This window comes from Dermacentor albipictus, unplaced genomic scaffold, assembly GCF_038994185.2.
Source record: "Dermacentor albipictus isolate Rhodes 1998 colony unplaced genomic scaffold, USDA_Dalb.pri_finalv2 scaffold_14, whole genome shotgun sequence".
Classification (NCBI taxonomy): Eukaryota; Metazoa; Arthropoda; class Arachnida; order Ixodida; family Ixodidae; genus Dermacentor; species Dermacentor albipictus.
Genome location: NW_027225568.1, coordinates 7046714 through 7067707, shown reverse-complemented (window position 1 = coordinate 7067707; position 20994 = coordinate 7046714). Strand labels below are relative to the sequence as shown.

Here is a 20994-nt window from a genome sequence, read left to right as displayed (position 1 = left end):
CAATGAAACACAATTGAGCGAAAAACAACAATTGCGACGCAAGAGCTTTGAATGTTATCAAATATACACATGTTTAAGCCAAGCAGTAAGCAAAATAAGGCCGGGTGAGGCACCTGCATCAAAGCGAGCAGCCTAAAGGGCCAAACTACATCTCACCGCAGGGGTCACTGCCTACAAGTTTTAAAGAAACACTGAAAACATAACAGCAGTGCAGCAGGCTAATTGTGAAAGTGGAGGTACGCTGAATGTAGTGATTTTTCGCGCCATTCAGCGATTGGATCTGGCACCACTAAGCTTAAAAAAATATGTTTCTTACGCAGGATTCCTAGGCCGTTTCCTGTCCTGGCGTCCCTTCGTCCCCCTGAGCCGACTCTCTTTCGGCGTCTACCTGGTGCACATGCCGCTCCTGATCACTGGATACGCACTTACCAGGGAGAGGGTCTACTACTCTATCCTCGGAGTGGTGAGCATGCATCATATCCCATGGCGTAGACGGATTGCAGACACTTCGCCGCTAGAAGGAAACTGCAGAACCGAAAGGACACGCAATTTACGAGCAGAATCAATGGTTAACAAAACGAGGGCCCAAATAACGTAACGATACTATTTTACTCGTATTCCTTTTTTGGCTCTACATCAGCGGTCTGAGCGGCACTCCGCCTACATTATGGTAGGCTGAGTGCTGCTCAGGCCACTGATGAAGAGCAATAAAGAATAGGAGTGGAATATAGTCAGTAATATCCCAGCCAAGATGCATGCAGCCTATGTGAGCAGGAGCCCACGGTATTTAGGAAGCTGCCTAACGTATTCATGTGCGGCCCAACACCGAGCACGGCGAATACGGTTGAAAGCGACTATAAAGCGAAGGGCTGATCGATATTCTGCTTAGTCTTCGGGCCATTTGTGCCAAACAGAACCTGCAATGACCAATTTTCACTCTTGTAAATGGCCTACTAATGGGCAGAGTTTGTAAACAGGGATAAGGTGCCTCAGACAGGCTGGCCAACGTTTCGATAGGAGGACCTATCTTCGTCAAAGGCGGCCTCGTCATCTACGGCGTGTTAGTTTTAAGGGGTTAGTGCAGTGACGTCACGTGCGGGTGTTGTCGCTGGCTGCTGCTTTTAAAGAGAGAGATTACCAGAGGAAACAAGCGCTGTCGTCCGACGTCTGTGAGCTTCATTCTCAAGACGAGGGGACAAGAGCGTGAGAGCGCGGGGAGAAAAGGAAAGAAATAGAAGGAGAAAAAAAAGATAGACAGAAAGAGGGGGGGGAGAGTGAAAGTTTTAAGAAATACGGGGGCTTGGGAGCGTGTTGGGGATGCGAAAGGTTAGGAGAGGTATTCAGGGGGAGTCGTTGGCGGCATGTTTTTGAGGCATTAGAACGGCTGGTAAAGCGGTCAGTATGCGAGTAACACTAAAGACAAGAAAAAAGAGAAAACCCAGACACACACACACACACACACACAAAAAACATGAGTTGAAAGCGACTTGAGTAGCAGAGTAGCAATACGTCGAGGAATGCTGAAATAGTTAAGATGGCGATGAGGAGTCTGCGGTGCAATGTATGGGGTGACTGAAAGGCAGCGGTATGGTTATTCAAGGGGCACTGCCCCACGCGCTCAACGTAGGTGTCGTTACGGCGGTATCCTCAAATGGCGATACTCTGGGTTTAGGCGCCGGAAAAGGCATATTGACTTCGGAATGTGCTGCCGAAGGGGTTTCAAGAAAAAAAATAGATAAAAAAATTGGAGGACGCTTAAGCTTCTCCTTCAAAAGTGGAACGCGAGAGCGTTCCCATCGACCCGCCAAGGGCTGTAAGACAATGCGCTACGGCGCAGGGATCACTTACGAGGCGCCCCGCATCGGACTTTGCGCCCACCTATCACACGGAGAGCGTCGAGCAACGCAGCGTTCGGCGCGGCAACGAAACGTGCGCCTGAGCAAACGGAACGAACCAAAGAGCTCGGTGTCTCGGAGGGGGAAACGATCTACGCCAGCCAAACGTCGTGATCGGCACGGGCAGAGAGATAGATAGATAGTAATCTAAAGAAAGGAACGGCGCTTGATTCTGCAACCCGCGTGGGAGCACGGCGAAGCGTCGTCAGGGGAGAGGGATTCGGTGGAGAGGGAGCCGGACCGCGCACAGCCCCAATGCGCGTATGGCGCGCCACCTGTCGGGGCAGCGCCGTACATTGAGAGGAGGGGGTCTTCTGTGTTTGCCGCAAGATGGCTCTGCGTGTGCAGTAAGCGCAGAAGAAATGTAGCGGAAACGAACTTCGCTATCGTGTAAATGCGACTTCTGTAAGTTACAGGCTCATAATTACCGAAATACACCGCAGTATAACTTTCTACGGCACGTTTTTAAGGCAATACCGCGTTCACTAGGCGCGCGTTTGTACCGCTTTCAAGCATCGAACTCGTGGTTGAGTGGTAGCGTCTCCGTCTCACACTACGGAAACCCTGGTTCGATTCCCACCCAGCCCATCTTGGAACTTGCTTTTTATTTATGAAGTGCCTGCCATGATTTATCGCTCGCGGCCAACGCCGCGGACGCCGACACCGACGACACCGGCTTTTCTGCGACACGAGCTCCTTAACGCTATCGCGTTAAAAAGGGGGGAGGAAGGGAAGGGAGAGGGGGAGGGAGGGAGGGGGGGGCGAAGCCGGTATAACAAACAGGAGGGTGACGCACGCAGAAGCGGGCGGGGGCAAGTGTACATGGAAGAAGGGGATCGTACAGTTGGTATAGAAGTAAAAACCTGAAAGTGTACATTAAATTGAGTAGTAGGCAGGAAAAAAATTTTCGAAATGGAAGAGTAGGTGAGGTTAAGCATTAAAGTTGGCTCGTGGCCTAATGTGTTTCGTGTATTGGTTGATGATATGAGAGTTTCAGCTTTAAGTTACAGCTTTTAAAGATTCAAAGCTGCCGCGTGCCAAATTAATTCCTGTCGGGTGTAGGCAATTAAACTTGTGTATGAGGTATGATTCCGTATACTTCCTTTCGCGAGGGGAACGGAAATTTGTTTGTAGTATATAGAGACTTGGTTTGTCAAACATATGACCATGTTCGTTAAAGTGGCTGGCTACTGGTTTGGGTAAATTGTGTTTTGTGTCCACGCGGTGAACATTGAGTCTTGTATTAATTTGTTGTCCAGTCTCACCTATGTATTGTTTGCTGCAAGCGGCGCATTCTAGACAGTAGACTACGTTGCTTGATGTGCAGCTGAAAGCCGAAGTTGCCTTGTGTGTGTAATTCGACGCTGTACTTTTTACTGTAGTAGTAGATTGAATGTGTTTGCATGTAGAGCACCTGGGGCGGCCACAGGGATTGGTTCCCAACTTCCTCTTTTTCTTTAGTTTGGCGTGCACAAGGACATCTTTAAAATTAGTGTTGCGTCTGTAGGCTACTCTGGGAGGGTCGGGAAAAATCTTCAGTTTCTGGTTGCTGGTGAGGATTGGGTAGTATTTACTTAGGATGTTATTCACGTTTGGGAGTGCGTTTGAGAATTTAGTAGTAAGAAGAGGCGTTGTTGTTCTTGTGATCCTCGGGCGGGGCATGAAGACCTCGGCTCGATCAAGTTTGGTTGCAGCGATGTAGGCTGTTTGAAGGTCACTGTTTGGGTGGTTCCTGTTTGATAGCGTTTCTTTAAGGTGATCGAGTCTATCTATGTAGTCTTGGTTTTCAACGCAAATGCGACGTAGTCGTGTGGCTTCGCCTTTAAAGATGCCTTGTTAGCAATGTCTGGGATGGTGGCTGGTGTATTCTAGGTAGTGTTGTTTGTCGAAAGGTTTCCTATACAGCGTTGTCTTTAGTTCACCATTGTCAATGTATATTGTTGTGTCCAGAAAGTTTATGTGTCCAGAAAGTCGAGAACGTTTAAGGACAACAAATTAATACAAGACTCAGTGGTCACCGCGCGGACACAAAACACAATTTACCCAAAGCAGTAGCCAGCCACTTTAACGAACATGGTCATATGTTTGACATAGCAAGGCTCTACATACTACAAACAATTTCCGTTCCCCTCGCCAAAGGAAGTATACGGAATCATACCTCCTACACAAGTTTAGTTGCCTACACCCGACAGGAATTAATTTGGCACGCGGCAACTTAGAATCTTTAACAGCTGTAACTTAAAGCTGAAACTCTCATATCATCAACCAACACAGAAAACACATTAGGCCACCAGCCAACTTTAATTCTTAACCTCACCTACTCTTCTATTTCGAAAAATTTTTTTTACCTGCCTACTACTCAATTTAATGTAGTCTTTCAGGTTTTTACGTCTATACCAACTGTACGATCCCCTTCATCCATGTACACTTGCCCCCGCCCGCTTCTGCGTGCGTCACCCTCTTGTTTGTTATACCAGTTTCGGGGCCCTACTCCCCCTCTCCCTTCCCTTCCTCCCCCCTTTTTTCATCTATTTTTTTTCTTGAAACCCCTTCGGCAACACATTCCGAAGTCAATATGCCTTTTCCAGCGCCTCATCCCAGAGTTTTTCCATTTCTGGATACCGCCGTAACGACACCTACGTTGAGCGCGTGGGGCAGTGTCCCTTGAAAGACCATGCCGCTGCCTTTCAGTCACCCCATACATTGCACCGCAGACTCCTCGTCGCCATCTTAACTATTTCAAAATTACTCGACGTATTGCTACTCTACTACTCAGGTCGCTTTGAACTCATGTTTTTGTGTGTGTGTGTGTCTGGGATTTCGCTTTTTTTGTCTTTTGTGTTACTCGCGTACTGTCCGCTTGACCGGCTGTTCTAATGCCTCAAAAGATGCCGCCAACGACTCCCCCTGAATAACTCCTAACCTTTCGCATCGCCAACACGCTCCCAAGCCCCCGTACTTCTTAAAACTTTCACTCTCCCCCCCCTCTTTCTGTCTGTCTTGGTGCCGCCCTGGCTTCCCCCACCCTCTTTTTTCCATTTTTCCCCTTTTTTCTGCTTCTATTTCTTTCCTTTTCTCCCCGCGCTCTCACGCTCTTGTCCCCTCGTCTTGAGAATGAAGCTCACAGACGTCGGACGACAGCGCTTGTTTCCTCTGGTAATCTCTCTCTTTAAAACCAGCCGCCAGCGACAACACCCACACGTGACGTCACTGCACTAACCCATTAAAACTAACACGCCGAGGATGACGAGGCCGCCTTTGACGAAGATAGGTCCTGCTATCGAAACGTTGGCCAGCCTGTCTGAGGCACCTTATCCCTGTTTACAAACTTTATACCACAGTGTGCTATTCCATCTGTCAGCCCCTTTCTTGATTTTGGACTACTTATGGGCAGGTAATAGCCGGATAAATCAGGGGAACTGAGGGTCTCCATTTAGTTTCAATAACCAAGAATTTAAGGAAGCAGAAATTTAAAGGGACCCTCAAACAATTTTAACGATCTTGTACAATTGTACTAAGTCATTAGGTTAGGCCGTTTTGATCGTTGTGTGACACTTCTAAGTGCTCCACATAAAGCGCGTAATTTATTACAGGGTTTTGGAAATGTGCTTTGCTATCGATCGCAGCGGCGCCGCTTCCCTTAGTTTTAAGCCGCCCTCTCCCAATTGACGCAGCTAGCCCAATCGATGTCAGTTGGGCGAGCTATGCGATTGGCTGCCCAGTGTGCACCATCAATCATTTTTCAATTTGATTGTGAACAAATGTTGTTCGCAATAGATGGAATATTGGTGAAGTTGTTTCTATAAAACAGTGCCAGAAAGAGTATACACCACGATCACTTATCACTAGACTGGAGCACTTCCGACACACACCAAGTGCTGTCTGCTTGTGTTGCTGCATTCTGCGTGTTCACGTGAGCTATGCGGTCAGTGTTGGCCTCGATATTTCTTTTCGCGAGCACCATGTATCGCCGTTGCTGCCTTGTGGGTTTCAAATATACCGATCGGCAATATGTCAAGCTGCGACATTGTGTTCCTCTGCAAGGCAGCAGGCAAGCGGAGTGGCTACAGATTAATTTTTAGACCCACTCTTCTGCTTTGCCTCTGCAGGTCAGTGAGCATGCATTGCAATTGGTCCCCTTAGTTACTAAGCAACGAAATATCATCAGCGAATCGCAAGTTACTAAGGTATTCTCCATTAACTCTTATCCCCAATCGTTCCCAATCCAGGTCTCTGAATACCCCCTGTAAACACGCTGTGAATAGCATTGGAGAGATCGTATCTCCGTGCCTGACGCCTTTCTTTATTGGGATTTCTTTACTTTCTTTATGGAGGACAACGGTGGCTGTGGAGCCCCTATAGATATCTTCCAGTATTTTTACATACAGCTCGTCTGCACCCTGATTACGTAATGCCTCCATGACTGCTAAGGTTTCGACAGAATCAAACGCTTTCTCGTAATCAATGAAAGCTATATATAACGGCTGGTTATAATCCGCACATTTCTCGATCGCCTGATTGATAGTGTGAATATGGTCTATCTTTGAGTAGCCTTTACGGAAACCTGCCTGGTCCTTTGGTTGACAGAAGTCTAAGGTGTTCCTGATTCTATTTGCGATTACCCTACTACATACTTTGTAGGCAACGGACAGTAAGCTGATCGGTCTATAGTTTTTCAAGTCTTTGGCAACCCTTCCTTATGGATTAGGATTATGTTAGCGTTCTTCCGAGATTCCGATACGCTCGAAGTCATGAGGCATTGGGTATACAGGGTGGCGAGTTTTTCTAGAACAATCTGCCCACCATCCTTCAACAAATCTGCTGTTACCTGATCCTCCCCAGCTGCATCGCATCAGGCTATCGTTATCCGATTGGTGCCAGCTTCCATGCGTTTGTAGGTGTCACTTTGCGCCAGAGGATTACTACCACTGTAAAGAGTTTTACTGTGTCCAGTATTTGTGTGAACGCAAGCGCAATTGGAGTGGGCGTTTAACCGGTTAAGCTGAGGTGCGAACGGGAATTTCCTGCATGGTGCAGCCACCTGGTGGCACAGACCTCAACCAGACAAATGCAGAGCGCATAAATATAGCAGTAACCAAGTGCGTGCTACTTTGCTGCTGGTGTAAATTTTCTGCAGAAGCATAATCATGAATACGTCCTCTTTTTAAATATTTAAAATGTTTTACATATGGCTGCAGCATTAGTAGCAGTGTGTTTGGCTGGTTAGGCTCCGCACCACCAAGTGGATGCACCGTGCAGACCACTCAAGCCACTTAGGTTTACGTTAAAGCCCCTACGTCACAGCGATAGGAATAAGGACGTGCTTTAGTTTACGCCTCTACCTATCCGTCCCAACGCCCAGCTTTCCTGCTTTTACAGGAATACCGGACAAACTCGGCACTGCGGCAGAACGCTCGCTTGAACTGAGTTCTTTAGCGCGAATATGACTGGACACACGACAAACGGGACACATACGGTGCTGTGCTGTGTGTGTTCTTGTGTGCAGTCTTATTCCCGCTAGCGAACAAAGGTGAAGATGCCATGCCAACAAGCCCACATTGTTTTTCTAGAGAATGCTTGCAACACATGCTGTTTGGATAGCACTCGCGCAACATCGATAGCCAGGCGTCTAACGAAAAGTTTGAAGAGGCTTCGCGCGCTACCTCCAAGACAACCGCAAGTAGATAACATGACGTCATTTCATGACGCAGATCCAGTGAAGGCAGAGCGTCGCCCCGATCACTCGGTGAACAAGTTGAGGAGAAACCGCATCGGTAGGGTGGAAGGTAACTTGTATTTCTTCGTAGCTCTCTTAATATGACACGCTTCACTTAAATTATGGCACTAACGTTTTATTGTAGCTGTATCCTACAAAATTACGGGTCTACAAAATTACTCCGAATGGTTTCAGGGACCCTTAAAGTGAAGAATAGCATACAGGAATCTGTCCTTATATTGAAATGTAGAAACTGCAATGAAAAATTAAATTTAAAGTGAAAAAAGGCAAGTTTTTGCCACTGCAAACTGAACCCAGAACTTCCACATGACGCATGCGACACTCTATCCGTTTATAACAAAATATGACTTATACCATTAATACATCATCATCATCATCAGCAGCAGCAGCATATGTTATCAATTAACCCTGTCCTGCGCTCACCGAGTCCAACTAGCAGCGGCCAATTTCCTAATTTCATCGCACCGCCTGGTCTTCTGCCTTCCTCTCCTGCGTTTCCCTTCTCTTGGTACCCATTCTGTAACCCTAATTGTCCAATGGTTATTTAACTTGCGCGTTACATGAGCTGCCCAGGGCCATTTTTTTCTCTTATGCCAATTACAATATCGGCTATACCACTTTCTCTCTGATCCAAACCGCTCTCTTTCTGTCTCTCAAGGTTATGCCTAGCATTCTTTGTTGCAGCACTTTTTGTGCGGTCCCTAACTTGTTCTCCAGATTCTCTGTCAGTCTCCAAGTCACTGCCCCAAATGTCAGCACCGGTAAAGTGCGCTCATTGGGCACCTTCCTTTTCAATGATAATGATAAGCTTCCAGTCAGGCGCTGACAAAGTCTGCCATATGCGATCAGAACCATTTTTATTCTATGAATTTCCTTCTCATGATCAGGGTTCCCTGTGATTCTTTGACCTAGGTAAACGTACTCCTTCACAGACTCTACAGGCTGACAGGCGATCTTGAACTCTTGTTCCCTTGTCCGGTTATTCATCATTATCTTTGTCTTCTGCATATTAATCCTCAAGCGCACTCTTACACTATCTTTGTTAAGGTCCTCAATCACTTGTTGTAACATGTCTGCAGTGTTATTGAATAGAACGATGTTATTCGGAAAACCGTAGGTTGCTCAGGTGTTCACCATCGAGCCTTACTCCTAAACCTTCCCATTTGAATAGTTTGAATATTTCAACAAAGCAAGCAGTTGGTATCAATGGAGAGGATCTGTGTCCTTGCCTGACCCATTTATTTATAGGTATCTTCTTATATATCTTGCGGAGAATATCCGTAGCAGTCGAATCTTTGTAGATATTTTACAGGATACTTACGTGATTGGTCTGTATTCCTTGATTGACGTAATGCCTCCATGAATGCTGGTATCTCTACTGAATCAAATGCGTTTTGTCAATCTATAAAGGCCATATATAGAGGCTGATTGTACTCTGCGGATTTCTCGATTACCTAATTGATAACATAGATGTGATCCATTGTAGGGTGTCCCTTCCTGAAACTTGCCTGTTCCCTTGGTTGAGTAAAGTCCAGCGTTGCCCTTATTTTACTGGACATTATCTTGGTAAATATTTTATATAATATTGGGAGTAAACTAATTGGCCTATAATTTTTAAGTTCTTTAACGTCTCCCTTTTTGTGGATTAGTATAATGCTTGCGTTCTTCCAGTTTTCTGGGACGTTTGCGGTCGATAGACACTTCGCATAAAGAAGTGCCAGTTTTCCAAGTAATATGTCTTCTGCATCTTCGATTATATCGACTGGTATTCCATCTTCACCTGCCGCTCTGCCACGTTTCATGTCTTGCAAGCTCCTTCCGACGTCATCGTTAGATATAGGAGGACTTTCCGTATCCTGTTCATTACTGTTTCGAATGGAGTTATCCTGAGTCCTCTGGATACTGTATTGGTCAGTATACAATTCTTCCGCTGCTTTCACGATACCTTTGAGATTGCTGATGATCTTACCCTGCTTATCTTTCAGTGCATACACCTTGGTTTGTCCTATGCCAAGTTTCCTTCTTACTGATTTCAGGCTGCGTCCATTTCATACGGATTTTTCAGTCTTTCTCACGTTATAATTTCGAATATTACTTATTTTCTCCTAGTTGTTCAGTTTTGGCAGCTCCGGGAATTCTATCTTATCTCTTCAGTTGTACACTTTCATTTTTTGTCGTTTCTTTATTAGGTCCTTTGCTACTTGGGAGAACTTGCCTACTGGTTGGCTTGGTGCATTGCCTCCCACTTCGATTGCTGCATCTGAAGCCAGCCTATTTATGGTTCTATTCATTACCTCTATGTCATCGGCACCTCTCTGTTCTAAGGCTGTATGTTTTTTTGCAAGCACCGGCCCTAATTTGTCTGCTTTCACCCTCACTGCCTCTAAGTTGACCTGTTTCTTCTTGACCAATTTTACTCTTCCGCACCTCAAACTGAGGTGAATCCTAGCCCCACTATCGTATGATCACTGCACGTTACCCTACCTAGTACTTGTACATCCTGCACTATGCTGGGATCGGCAGAAAATATAAATCGCCTAAATGCGATTGGTCAAAATGAATCTGGGAGCCCTACAATACAGCGATCGTCGTAACCCTCTGTGCCGTTAGGGGACGTTGTATCCCGCAATTTCTGTATGCTCGTTGTTTAATGAGAACAAAATGTCGTTTTACGTGTGCAGAAAAGTGGTACCACATACCTTCTCTCTACACCCACTGAGATGCGCTCTCAATAAAAAGACCGACTCCCTCGTTTTGCTCCGCGCTATCCGCAAGTGTCCAACGCACTGAGCCTCTTTGTGTGGAGGTGCATATTGAGCTTCTGCCTGTTCCTGGTGTGCGAGTTGCCGACCAGCATATACGAGAAAACGCTGTTTGTACCGGGCCGAGTGAAGCGCGACTCGGAGAACAAGGACAGTGGCCACAAGACGAGGAGGACCGTGATCACATACATCTGTCCACGCCTAGTGGTAACCCAGGACCAGACGACGCAGGCCAGCACAATCCATCTGGACCAATGGTGCCACTTATAGACTCCTTTTGTCAGAAGCAAAGAAATTTCGCCACCTTACTTTGTTTTTGCGGAGGTGTGTAGTGCCAGCGCGCAAATCGTTAAGGACTTCCTCGCGAATGCCTTAAATCGTGCAAGAGGCATTTGGCAACGTGAAGGTGCGTTAAATGAACACCAAATCGTGGAAGAGCACAGCGTTCTGAAGGTGGAACCATCCTCCTTAGAGAAAAGGCTGTGAAATAATGAATTAAGAACTGAGGACAAGTTGCCTGGTGGCTCGAAACGGCACCCGTCTGCGAGCCACTGGTGGTCAGACAAGAAGCAGGCGCATCGTTGTCGCTGGCATGGCCGCTGGACAGCTGATGCCGAACCGGCCGCATTTGCACATCTCGGGTGGGCATAGAAGTTGAAGCCGTGGGTGCACTGAGATTGACGAACGGCGCTAATCCATGCATGGAAAACGTGACGCGACGAAGCAATGGACGGTGCAGGAACCGTGCGTACTGCTACTGCTTCTCGCATATTTGTGCAGCTGTCAGGCGCATTAGCCAGAGTGTGCGACAACATATGTGGTCACTACACTGCGCAAATTTCCTATCGAAGCTGTTCATTCCTCCTGAGCGTTCCCTATGCAAAGAACCCATCCGGTCCATCGCATAGCATTTCTTCGGCATGCATTCTGACAAATGCGTTGTGGTGATCAAGTTTCGCTATGCATTATTATTTATAGCTTTTGCGGGAACAAAAACCGATGCGGGAGAGGCGCGACTTGTTGAGTTCCAAATCCAATGTTGGCAAATCAGCTGACATAGCGATTGGGTATTCTTACACAGGGTACCTTTGGCACAATAACCGAAATAACGATGTCCCGTTTTACAGTTCCATTTCACTCCAGTAACTCATTTGAATATAGCATTAATGGTGCCCGGTTTGCCCATTGACCCCCATCACCAGACCTCATAATTTTTTGCAGTGAGGCTCACGGCTGTGATGCTCGGACACATGTTGTCCATGAACTCTTTTTTTTTTCTTTTTATTATTGATTAGGTTAAGGTGCATGATCGCCAGCAATTTCGGCTGGTAGTGCAATGCTCTCAGCCGGCAGGTCCAAGGCGGGTGGACAAGTAATGTTTTCGCAATTAAACAGCCGGGATAAATATTTGGATTTGCGGTGAAGACATTGTGGCGGCTTTATGTCGCGGTATTAAGACTTGCACAACCACAGCCCGCTTGGCTGTGGTCGAGCAAGCCACAATGACCCTCAGTGATAACTGTTTCTGTTGGGAAAAATAATTATGCCTATAGGAGAGAACGCAGATTGTATCTGTTACATACATTAGCCCTAAATGTGGTTCAATATAGGCATTCGAAGATACCATCACCGAATAAAAACACTACAGCTTCTCTTCTCCTTCATTTAACGAAAAGCGACGAAACTCTCTGTAGAAACCTTCAAGTCAACGTTCTCCACACATCGAGAAAAAAATAGCTAGAACGAACAATATTTACTGTATGCAAAGCTGACGTCGACGCATCCGGACGAAGCACTATACTATGGTCGGTAGGAATAATATATTAAATTTATACCATGGAGGTGAGCATGGAATGTTGGCACTCCCTAGTTCTTGCGCATCGTTGAACGTTACCAGTCTTCTATGTAAATATGGTTTTGTTCTTTATATGCTTTAGGAAGTGTTGTGTGAAAACATCAATTATTATAGCACAATAAACCATTTTCTTGTCAATAGAAATGGCTATTTTATTCTTTTAACGGCAAGCCTGTGATGTGCAACGCCACTGTAATATAGTAATGATACAAGGACAAAAGGAGAATTCAATCAAACATCTGTATCACATAGCGCTTGAGAACTCCGAATACTATCGTTACACAGGTGACTTCGTTGTGAAGATTACGCACTGTGCTGCCATGACTTGAGCAGGCTAAGCATGTTAAACAAGAGAAAACCTTTATTTAAAGGGCCCCAAATCAAGTCTGGCCATTTGGAGCTGACCAGCGCAGAGCATACATTGCGCGATAACAATCGTGTCTGCAAAGTATGACATCGCTGCGCGCCGTGCAAAGATATGAAATTTCAAGCCAAATGCCGTTTTTCATTCTCGCGGCCGCCGCGTTCCAAGCCGGGCGGTGACGTAGTCGTGCCCCTGCGCAACGTAGTCGTGTCCGTAGTGTGATGTCGCTCGTGGTGACACAGTACTTCGTGAATTATTCAAGACATCTGTTATCTGTGCGATGTGTTGCTTGAATTGACGAATTGACGTTTAGAGAAATAACACGCACAAACGGAATGTGTGTGTGTTTTTTGCTTTACTTCGCACCGAAGCAAGAGAGCTGTACTTCCGCTCCGTCTGCTTGATCCCACGGTCGTGCGCTCACGTGCGTAGGTACTGAAACTATGCCATTTTCTACCGTGTTGCAGCGCGTGATCATGCTCTGAAATCCGCTTGTTCTGCCTGAGTTTTCGTTGCCTGAGCAACGCCGTCGGCGGAAGTGTGTAGCCCCGAAAAAAGAAGTGAGGAGGAAAAACTTCAAGGCGGGGCCTGTGACGTATGCGTCACGCGATCCTCGAGGTCCTGTTTGGGGAACGCAGGGAAGGAATTTTGCTTGCGGAGGCTAGACGGGGCGAGTGGAGAGAGCATCTTCCTTGGCAGTGGAGCCCGCCTTCTGAAATCATGGGTTCGCGGCACTCAAATATTCCTATCTCAGCTATTAATGAGCCGATTTGACTAATTTTGTTGGCGGAAGCTCCCTAGAGGACACGTAACTACTTCCAGCGTATAAATAAAATTCGCTATGGGGCCTGGTGAAGGGGCCTTTAACAAGAATTCAAGATTACCTTCATGATACGCGCCGTTATTTTTCTTTCTTTCTTTGTGCAGACGTAAACTCAAGGAATGTGAGACTGGAGCCAACCGTTTTGCATCGAGGTAGATGGTATGGTCGGAGGCGAAGCACATGAGCAGCGCAATTTAGAACTCCAGATTGTTGAATGCCGCTGTCGCTTCGCTTGGCATGAAAATTTTTGGTTTCTTTAAATGCTGTTCGTGACTGTTACATTCGCTGACATTTGTGGTCTTTTCACCTTTGGACACTTTAAATACGTCAGTCGTCAGCTTCATTTGCATCAGCTTGGCGCCGTCAACTGCGACGTATTCGTCGGCCATCGCGCCCACCGCTCTGTTACAACAACCAGCGGCTGAATGGAGCGATTCCTGGAGCATTGCAGCAGCACAGTAACACTCGTGACATAATCACGCTCTTGAAATGCTTCACTGCTGTTAACGCTAGCACAGAGCGCAGCGAGAATGAAGCGATCGTACACCTTTCTTTTCAATGCATATGACAGATTAGAATTCAGTCGGGACATGAATCCTTACTTATACAGGCCATTTAGGAGTAGAAGCGTTTGACTATATGCGGTGAGCAAGGACCCATTGTCCAGGTCCTTTCTGCTGCGTAGCCTTGGCGACTGAGCAGATGGAAAGGCTGTGCATGTTCAGATGGGAAAACTACGCTTCTGACGTTTCCTAGATAGATGGCGGTTACTTATCGCGCGATGTTTAGACCAGCCAGTCTATACTGCAAAAGTGTGCTATGTTTTCACATGCACGCTGACACTACGGAACGCATGCACGTTACCGTTTGCCTCACTCTTTGGTATGGAAGAAGGGAAACTGAGGAGCCTCATCTTTGTTGGTCACAATCATACGAAGTCAAGAATTATTCCACGGAAAGCACAGAGGAAATTACTTGCTTTTCTGTTCGCGCAAATGGGAGCCGATCCAACCAACGTTATTCGCACCACGCGTGCGGTGCAGTACTGCGGCACCAGTTTCTCATAAAATTTCTTCGGCATCTGTTTCTGTGTGCTAGAACTAGCCCTGGAAGCGATAGTCAGAGCCGCTACTAACGGGCATGTTGGCTGATTGCGAATTACTGGATTGTCGTTTCATATTTTAGACTCAACAAATGCTGCGCAATTAGTGACATAAAAGAGAGACAACAATGTAATTTTTTAGCACTGCGGTGGCACCGCACCTATCAGTTGCCAACTGCAAGGTCGGAAGTTCAACTCCTGGTTTAGATGGCCGTACTGTGACAACAGTATAGTGGAGAACTGCCCTTATACGGAAATTTGCATATATGTTAAACGCGGAAAGTGCGTCATACGCACACAAAAACTGAAAAGACAATTGGCGCTTTAATTTTTCTTGTAAGGAACACCGCGCCACTACACACGCTTCGCATCTGAAACATATGACAAGCGAAGGAACACTTTCTTTCAGGTTTACGTTAGCATTTTAACCTCGGTATTCTGAACGGATCCTCGACTCGAAGGCCTTCCTTCACTGCACGGACTTGAACATAGTGCCTCCCCACGAATAAAGAGGCTACAATTTTCAGGAATTGCCGTGGATAATCATGAAGCGCAGTGACCCCTTCCGTCGAGGGGTGGTGATGCTATCTAAAATCAGACATAATGTCGGTGTAGGAAGTTGATCAAAGTTCGGTAGGCCGGTTGACTTCAAGAACTCATGGTAAAACAACAAACGAGACAATGCAGGGAGACGTGGGGTCGGCCTGTTTGAAACTCAGGGAAATGCAAAGCAAAATTAGTTTGGAATAAAGACTCAAGAATATGGATGAAAATAAACGGGCGGCTAAAGTTAACAAATATCTGTACCTCAAAGCGGGGACACAGAATTGAGGAAGAAGCCAAGAAAGTTGACAATCAGGTACAGGTTAATTGAAAGTGCAGAAAGACAACCAGTAGTCGTCAAAAAGTAAGTGAGAGAAACAGAGGGAGTAAATTGCATGTAAACGATGGAAACAAAGACCGAAAGTGTACAATAATTGCAAAAACTAAATTACGAGAAATAAAATTGACGAGAAGCTCAGGGATGTAAAGAAGACGAAAGCATTAGCCGGTCAGCAGTTGAAACAAACAAAAGACATTTAGAGTGCTGGTGGGAAAAATAAAACATGGAAGAAATTGATAGTACCGGATTTGTTACAGGAAAAGGTGACATTACAAGGCTGATGTTGAGATTTTAAGGAAAAGATAAAACTATAAAGAGACCTAGACATCAGGTTAGATTGATAAATGTCAATACAATAAGTGATTAGCTGAAACAGGCAAGGTGGCTATTTATCGCCGCCCTATTTGGAAGGGGACGCCAATAAACCACCATTCATAGTGAAAGTAGATAGCATTAAAAAAACTGACACGGGTAAGACATTCTGCAAAAAAAAATAAAGAAACAGAGCTTGGTGGGGCAAGCCACCGCCCCTTTTCAAAGGGGACGCCCACAGCATGCATGCATCCATTCATCCATCCGTATAGTCGCAGTGGAGTATTGAGTGAGGGAACGTTCTAGAGCAGAGGGGTGAGTCCTCAACATTATACCTGGATCCTTTACTGTGTAGTCTTGCACAGCTTTCATGCACATTTCAGACGGAAAGGTCTGCGAGGGCTTAGCTGCCCTGATAGGCCGCTGTGCGCTCTCAGAAAACTGCTCGGTGCAGCTGTGGTGAAAGCCAAGATGGCCGTAGCAGTCTTATTAAAGGCGTTGTCTGCATGTTTTGTCGCAGATAGACAGCTGTACGCACGGAAAAATCCCATACGTGCAAGGATCGAGCTCCCATTTCAATTAACTACTGCAATATTCTTTACAGTGGGAAGAGCAAGCAAAAGTGCTACCTTTCACTCCTATATGTTTCCTAAAGAAGAAGTGCAGGCCTACATCAAAAGGCGTGTCTCTCAACTCCTACAAGAAGAGCTTCACTTCGAGAAGCAGTGAAATCATTACCGTTTGCGTGGGCTGTCCTGCGGTACGTCCAAGAAACCATGATTATCCATCCGACCTAATAAATATGCAGTAGAACACTGTCGATATGGCTTTTAAGGGACCACACAATAAAGAATGTACGATCCGACAAAAAAAAAAAACATCCGCTCACCGTATTGACCGCGCTACTGATGAAACATAGAGGTACTCTCACAAAAAGCCTAATTTGAGGCTTTTAGAATGCCAAGTACCCGCTCACTAAAGCTCCATCTCGCTTGGATCGTACTAAATGTTAAAAACTCCTTATCTGGTGCTTGTGTGAAATCTTGATAACCTTTAAATCTTTAAACCGTTTTTCAAGCACTCGAAACCCTTTTTCAGTTTCTGCGCAGCCTTGCATATCGAAATGCGCAAGGTATCGAAGGTCACGACCGGCGTCCGTGAAGGTTGGCCATAGTGCAACCCCACGTGCCTTCATCCGCCTCTTCCTGGCTTCAGGTTTCGTGAGGAGTGTTCTGATCGGCGACCGGCGATGATCTCAAGTAATGCCAATGCTAATGCTAATGAACGTTAACAAGGGCTTGCAAAATGAAAGATGAAAAAAAAAAGCATCCTACACCCTGCGGAGCATGCCCATGTGCGCTACTATTTCTAATTTTTTGCCTTTGTTTTAAACAGGTGCAGCAAACAAATAAAAAAGGGACGCCTCGCTTTTTTGTTCTTGTTGACATGATTTCCTTCAAATGTAATAATAATGTATGCAAACAAGGAATCGTTAACATATCTTCGCCCTTTGATTTGCTACCGCTTCTTTGTCACTACATGTTCCTCTTGTAATGAAGAAAGGAAGATCGTGACATCCCGATCATCATCAAGAGCGGAGGGCACGAGATCGGCGGTCGAATACCACCATCTTGTTCTCCCGACCTACTGTTCCGAGCTACCGGCTGTTTGTTGGACTCGTCCAATAAACCTCGCTACTTTTGGTCGGGGTGCTGGGTACGCCCATCGCCCGCACCCTGGAACTCCGATCCCGTACGTCGCAGTCGACCATGCAAGCTGACGCTGCCCAACCGCTGCCATCTCTCCCGGCCGCCGTTTGCCCCGGCCCGGTTCGCCAGCGAGACCCTCCGGCATTTTCGGGTACGGAAGAGCAGGACGTCGAGGACTGGCTGTCGGCCTACGAAAAAGTTAGGGGACCCAACAAGCGGGATGACGCTGCTAAGCTGAGCACCGCGAACTTTTACCTGGCTGGCGTGGAGAAGCTCTGGTATGCGAACCACGAATCGGAATTTGAGAACTTGCCCGCTTTTAAGGAGGCAATATCTGCCGTTTTCAGTCGCCCTGGCACGCGAATGTTACGCGCCGAGCAACGGCTGCGCACATGGGCACAGGAACCAAACGAAAATTTTACCGCCTATATTGAGGACATAATCGATCTCTGCAGGTGCGCCGATGCTTCAATGAGCGAAAGTGCCAAAATACAGCATATTATGAGGGGTGTCCATGACGATGTCTTTCAAATGCTTCTTGCGAAGTCTCCTGGCACAGCGTCTGAAGTGGTAAGTCTGTGCCACAGCTATGACGAATTGAGAAGGCAGCGGGCTCTCACCCGACGTTCATCTCACACGTAATGTCAACCACTCGCTGCACTGGACATCGTGCCTGACCAGTCATACCTTCTCGCACAAATGAAATAATTTGTGCGTGAGGAGGTGGCCCGTCAGTTGTTTCTCCTGCCGTTTGCTAAGCGTCAGGAGCTGCCACAACAGCAGCAACTGCAGCGACCAATCCCGTTGGCTTCCGTGCTTCGGCACGTCATCCAAGAGCACATTTCCGAGGCCATGCCGGTGCCCATTCAGCAGCAACCTGTCGCCGCGCCTCTTAGTTACGCTGAGGTAGTAAAGCGGCAGCAGCTTCAATAGCCCTCACCGTCCCATGGTGTGTCGTATGCTGCAGCCCCGATTCAGCCATCCGTGACATGGGCTGCTCCTATCACTGCAAATCCCTGGCGAACGCGCGACAACCGGCCGATCTGTTTTGCATGCGGTGGCCCTGGTCATATCGCCCGATTCTGCAGCCGTCGCGCGCCAGGATACTCAGACGCCCTTTCGCAGAACTACATGGATCGTCCCCGCTCTCGTTATGAAATTCCGGGTCCCCAAACAAGCACGCCTTCACGTGACTATCCGCAACCCACGTCTCGTCGCTCACCTTCACCCCGTCGCCGATCCTTGTCGCCCATGCGTCGTCGACCAGCCCCTGAAAATGAGGGAAACTAGCCCCCGCAGTTCGTGAGACAAGAACTGCGCTGTCGAAATGCTCAAGTCTTTGAGCTTTCCCGTCGAATATTGTCGACGTTTTTGTAGAAGGCACCCGTGCATATGCTCTTGTCGATACCGGTGCTGCCGCTTCTGTTATAGACGCCACACTTTGCCGCAATCTTCGGAAGGTGACCATGCCTCTTGAGATGATGCCCTTACGTACAGCGAATGGAGACCCTGTTCGGCCTATAGCTGCCTGCACTGCTCGACTTAGTATCGCTAAAGAGCACTACATAGTTGAGTTTATCTTCCTTTCATCCTGCTCGCACGGCATCATACTTGGCTGGGACTTTTTATCGTATAATCACGCCGTTATTGATTGTGCCAGATCTGAACTAGAGCTCTTCCCGTTGTGTGACCAGTCCTACAACCCTGCTCATCAAGCCGCACACAAACTAGTCGTAACAGAAGACACAGAAATTCCGCTGACAGCAGCTGTTTTGCTCCCCGTGTTCTGCAACAGCATATGTGATGAAGCTGCATTCTTTGAACCATCACGCCTCCTTCTAAGTCGGAAGCCACTTCTGCTTTATTCGACCCTCTCTATTTGGAATGGAACAAGCGCTCTCTGCCTCACAAATCCTCTTCCGTATCCCATCCAAGTGCTTAAAGGTGAATCCCTTCGATGCGTGCAACCCATTGGTATCGGCCAAATTTTTTCCATGCTGCAAGATTCAGCTCGATGCGACCTCGACGTCGTCAGTCCTCCTGATTCTGAATCCTTCTGATGTACCAGCTGCCGACCTATTCGATTCGTTGATCGCAGACGGACTGTAACCATTTTAACGCTCTTCTCTTCTCCAGCTGCGCTACCAGTTCCGCGACTCTTTCGATGTTGCCCAACGTGCCCTTGGCCGAACTTCTACCATTGTTCACTACATCGACACCGGCTCCAACTCGCCAGTGCGACAACTCCTTTACCATGTTTCCACCGCAGAACGTCAAGTTATTACCGACCAGGTTGACGATATGCTTAAACGCGACGTTATTCGCCCTTCCCAAAGTCCGTGGGCATCACCTGTGGTTCTCGTAAAAAAAAGGATGGATCAATTCGCTTCTGCGTGGATTAGCGGCGCCTAAACAAGGTCACTCGAAAAGACGTGTACCCGTTACCCAGAATTGTCAATGCCTTTGATAGCCTACAAAGTGCCGAGTTTTTTTCATCGTTATATTTGCGTTCCGGGTATTGGCAGGTGCCTTTAGCAGAGGCCGACCATTCAAAGACAGCCTTCGTCACGCCTGACGGTCTATATGAATTCAATATCATGCCCTTCGGCCTCTGCAATGCGCCTGCCACCTTCGAGCTCAAGGTGGACTCGGGTTTGAAGTGGCACATGTAGCTCTGCTACCTCGACGACATTGTTGTCTTTGCGCCAGATTTCGCGACCCATCTGGAACGCCTCAACCATGTCCTGACGTGTCTGAAGACCACTCAGCTGCAACTAAATCTCAAGAAGTGCCGCTTTGCTGCGCGAAAACTTACAATTCTCGGTCACATCCTATCAAAGGACGGCGTGCTTCCGGAGCCGGCTAAACTACGTGCAGTGACCGACTTCCCCAAACCGACGACTCTAAAGCAGTTATGAAGCTTCATAGGGTTATGCTCCTACTTTCGTCGGTTTGTGCGCAACTTCGCCTCTATAATTGCGCCTTTGACCCAACTTTGACCCAACTGATCAATTTCGCTTGTTTAACTAGAAGGACTGCGCTTAAAGAAAGGCCCTTGCCCGTGTTAAACGTTTGCGAAAGTTACAACAGAAATTCAGCACTTTGGGCTCCCAGAATAAAAACACGGAATTCTCCCTGGTTTTTCTGTTAAAATATAAATCCAATTTTTAACTCTCGAATTTCAAAAAAAAATATAGCACCCGAAAACAAAGGACCTTATTATACATCATTCATCGCCTCCGACACTTGTGCTGCCGTGATAGCATGTACTGTCAGAAAGTATCGAACCATGTTGCAGTGAACTTGAGTCAAAGTCTGAATAAGATAATATTAGACTAGGCATGACGCAACGTGCCAATTAACTCCCATTGTTGCCTGCATAGTTTTTACCCGTTATAAATGACAGATATATCGATATGAAACGGGCAGCGAAGAAAACGGGTAAGAAATTGTGATCTTGACAAGCTATACCACTGAAATCGAAAATTACTTCTCACCTCACTCGGAAAGCACAAAGCTTTTGCATTTGCTTGCGAACACCACGTGCACACT

General features: G+C 46.9%; 1 protein-coding gene across 5 annotated transcripts in view; it reads left to right on the top strand.

The window, feature by feature from the left end:
• LOC139051750 (nose resistant to fluoxetine protein 6-like) overlaps positions 1–13766 on the top strand; it is a 77670-nt gene extending 63904 nt beyond the window's left edge. Inside the window, exons 14-16 of one of the 5 annotated variants that reach the window (XR_011509526.1) lie at positions 321–463; positions 7607–7681; positions 13541–13766. Coding sequence is in view for 1 of the 5 variants with exons in the window: in XM_070528747.1 (XP_070384848.1) it covers positions 321–463; positions 13541–13546 (149 nt within the window). In the remaining 4 variants the exon portion in view is untranslated. The remainder of the gene's footprint in view (positions 1–320; positions 464–7606; positions 7682–13540) is intronic. The other 4 variants (XR_011509527.1, XR_011509524.1, XR_011509525.1 and 1 more) reach the window with 4 other exon arrangements.
• The last annotated feature ends 7228 nt before the right edge of the window (positions 13767–20994 follow it).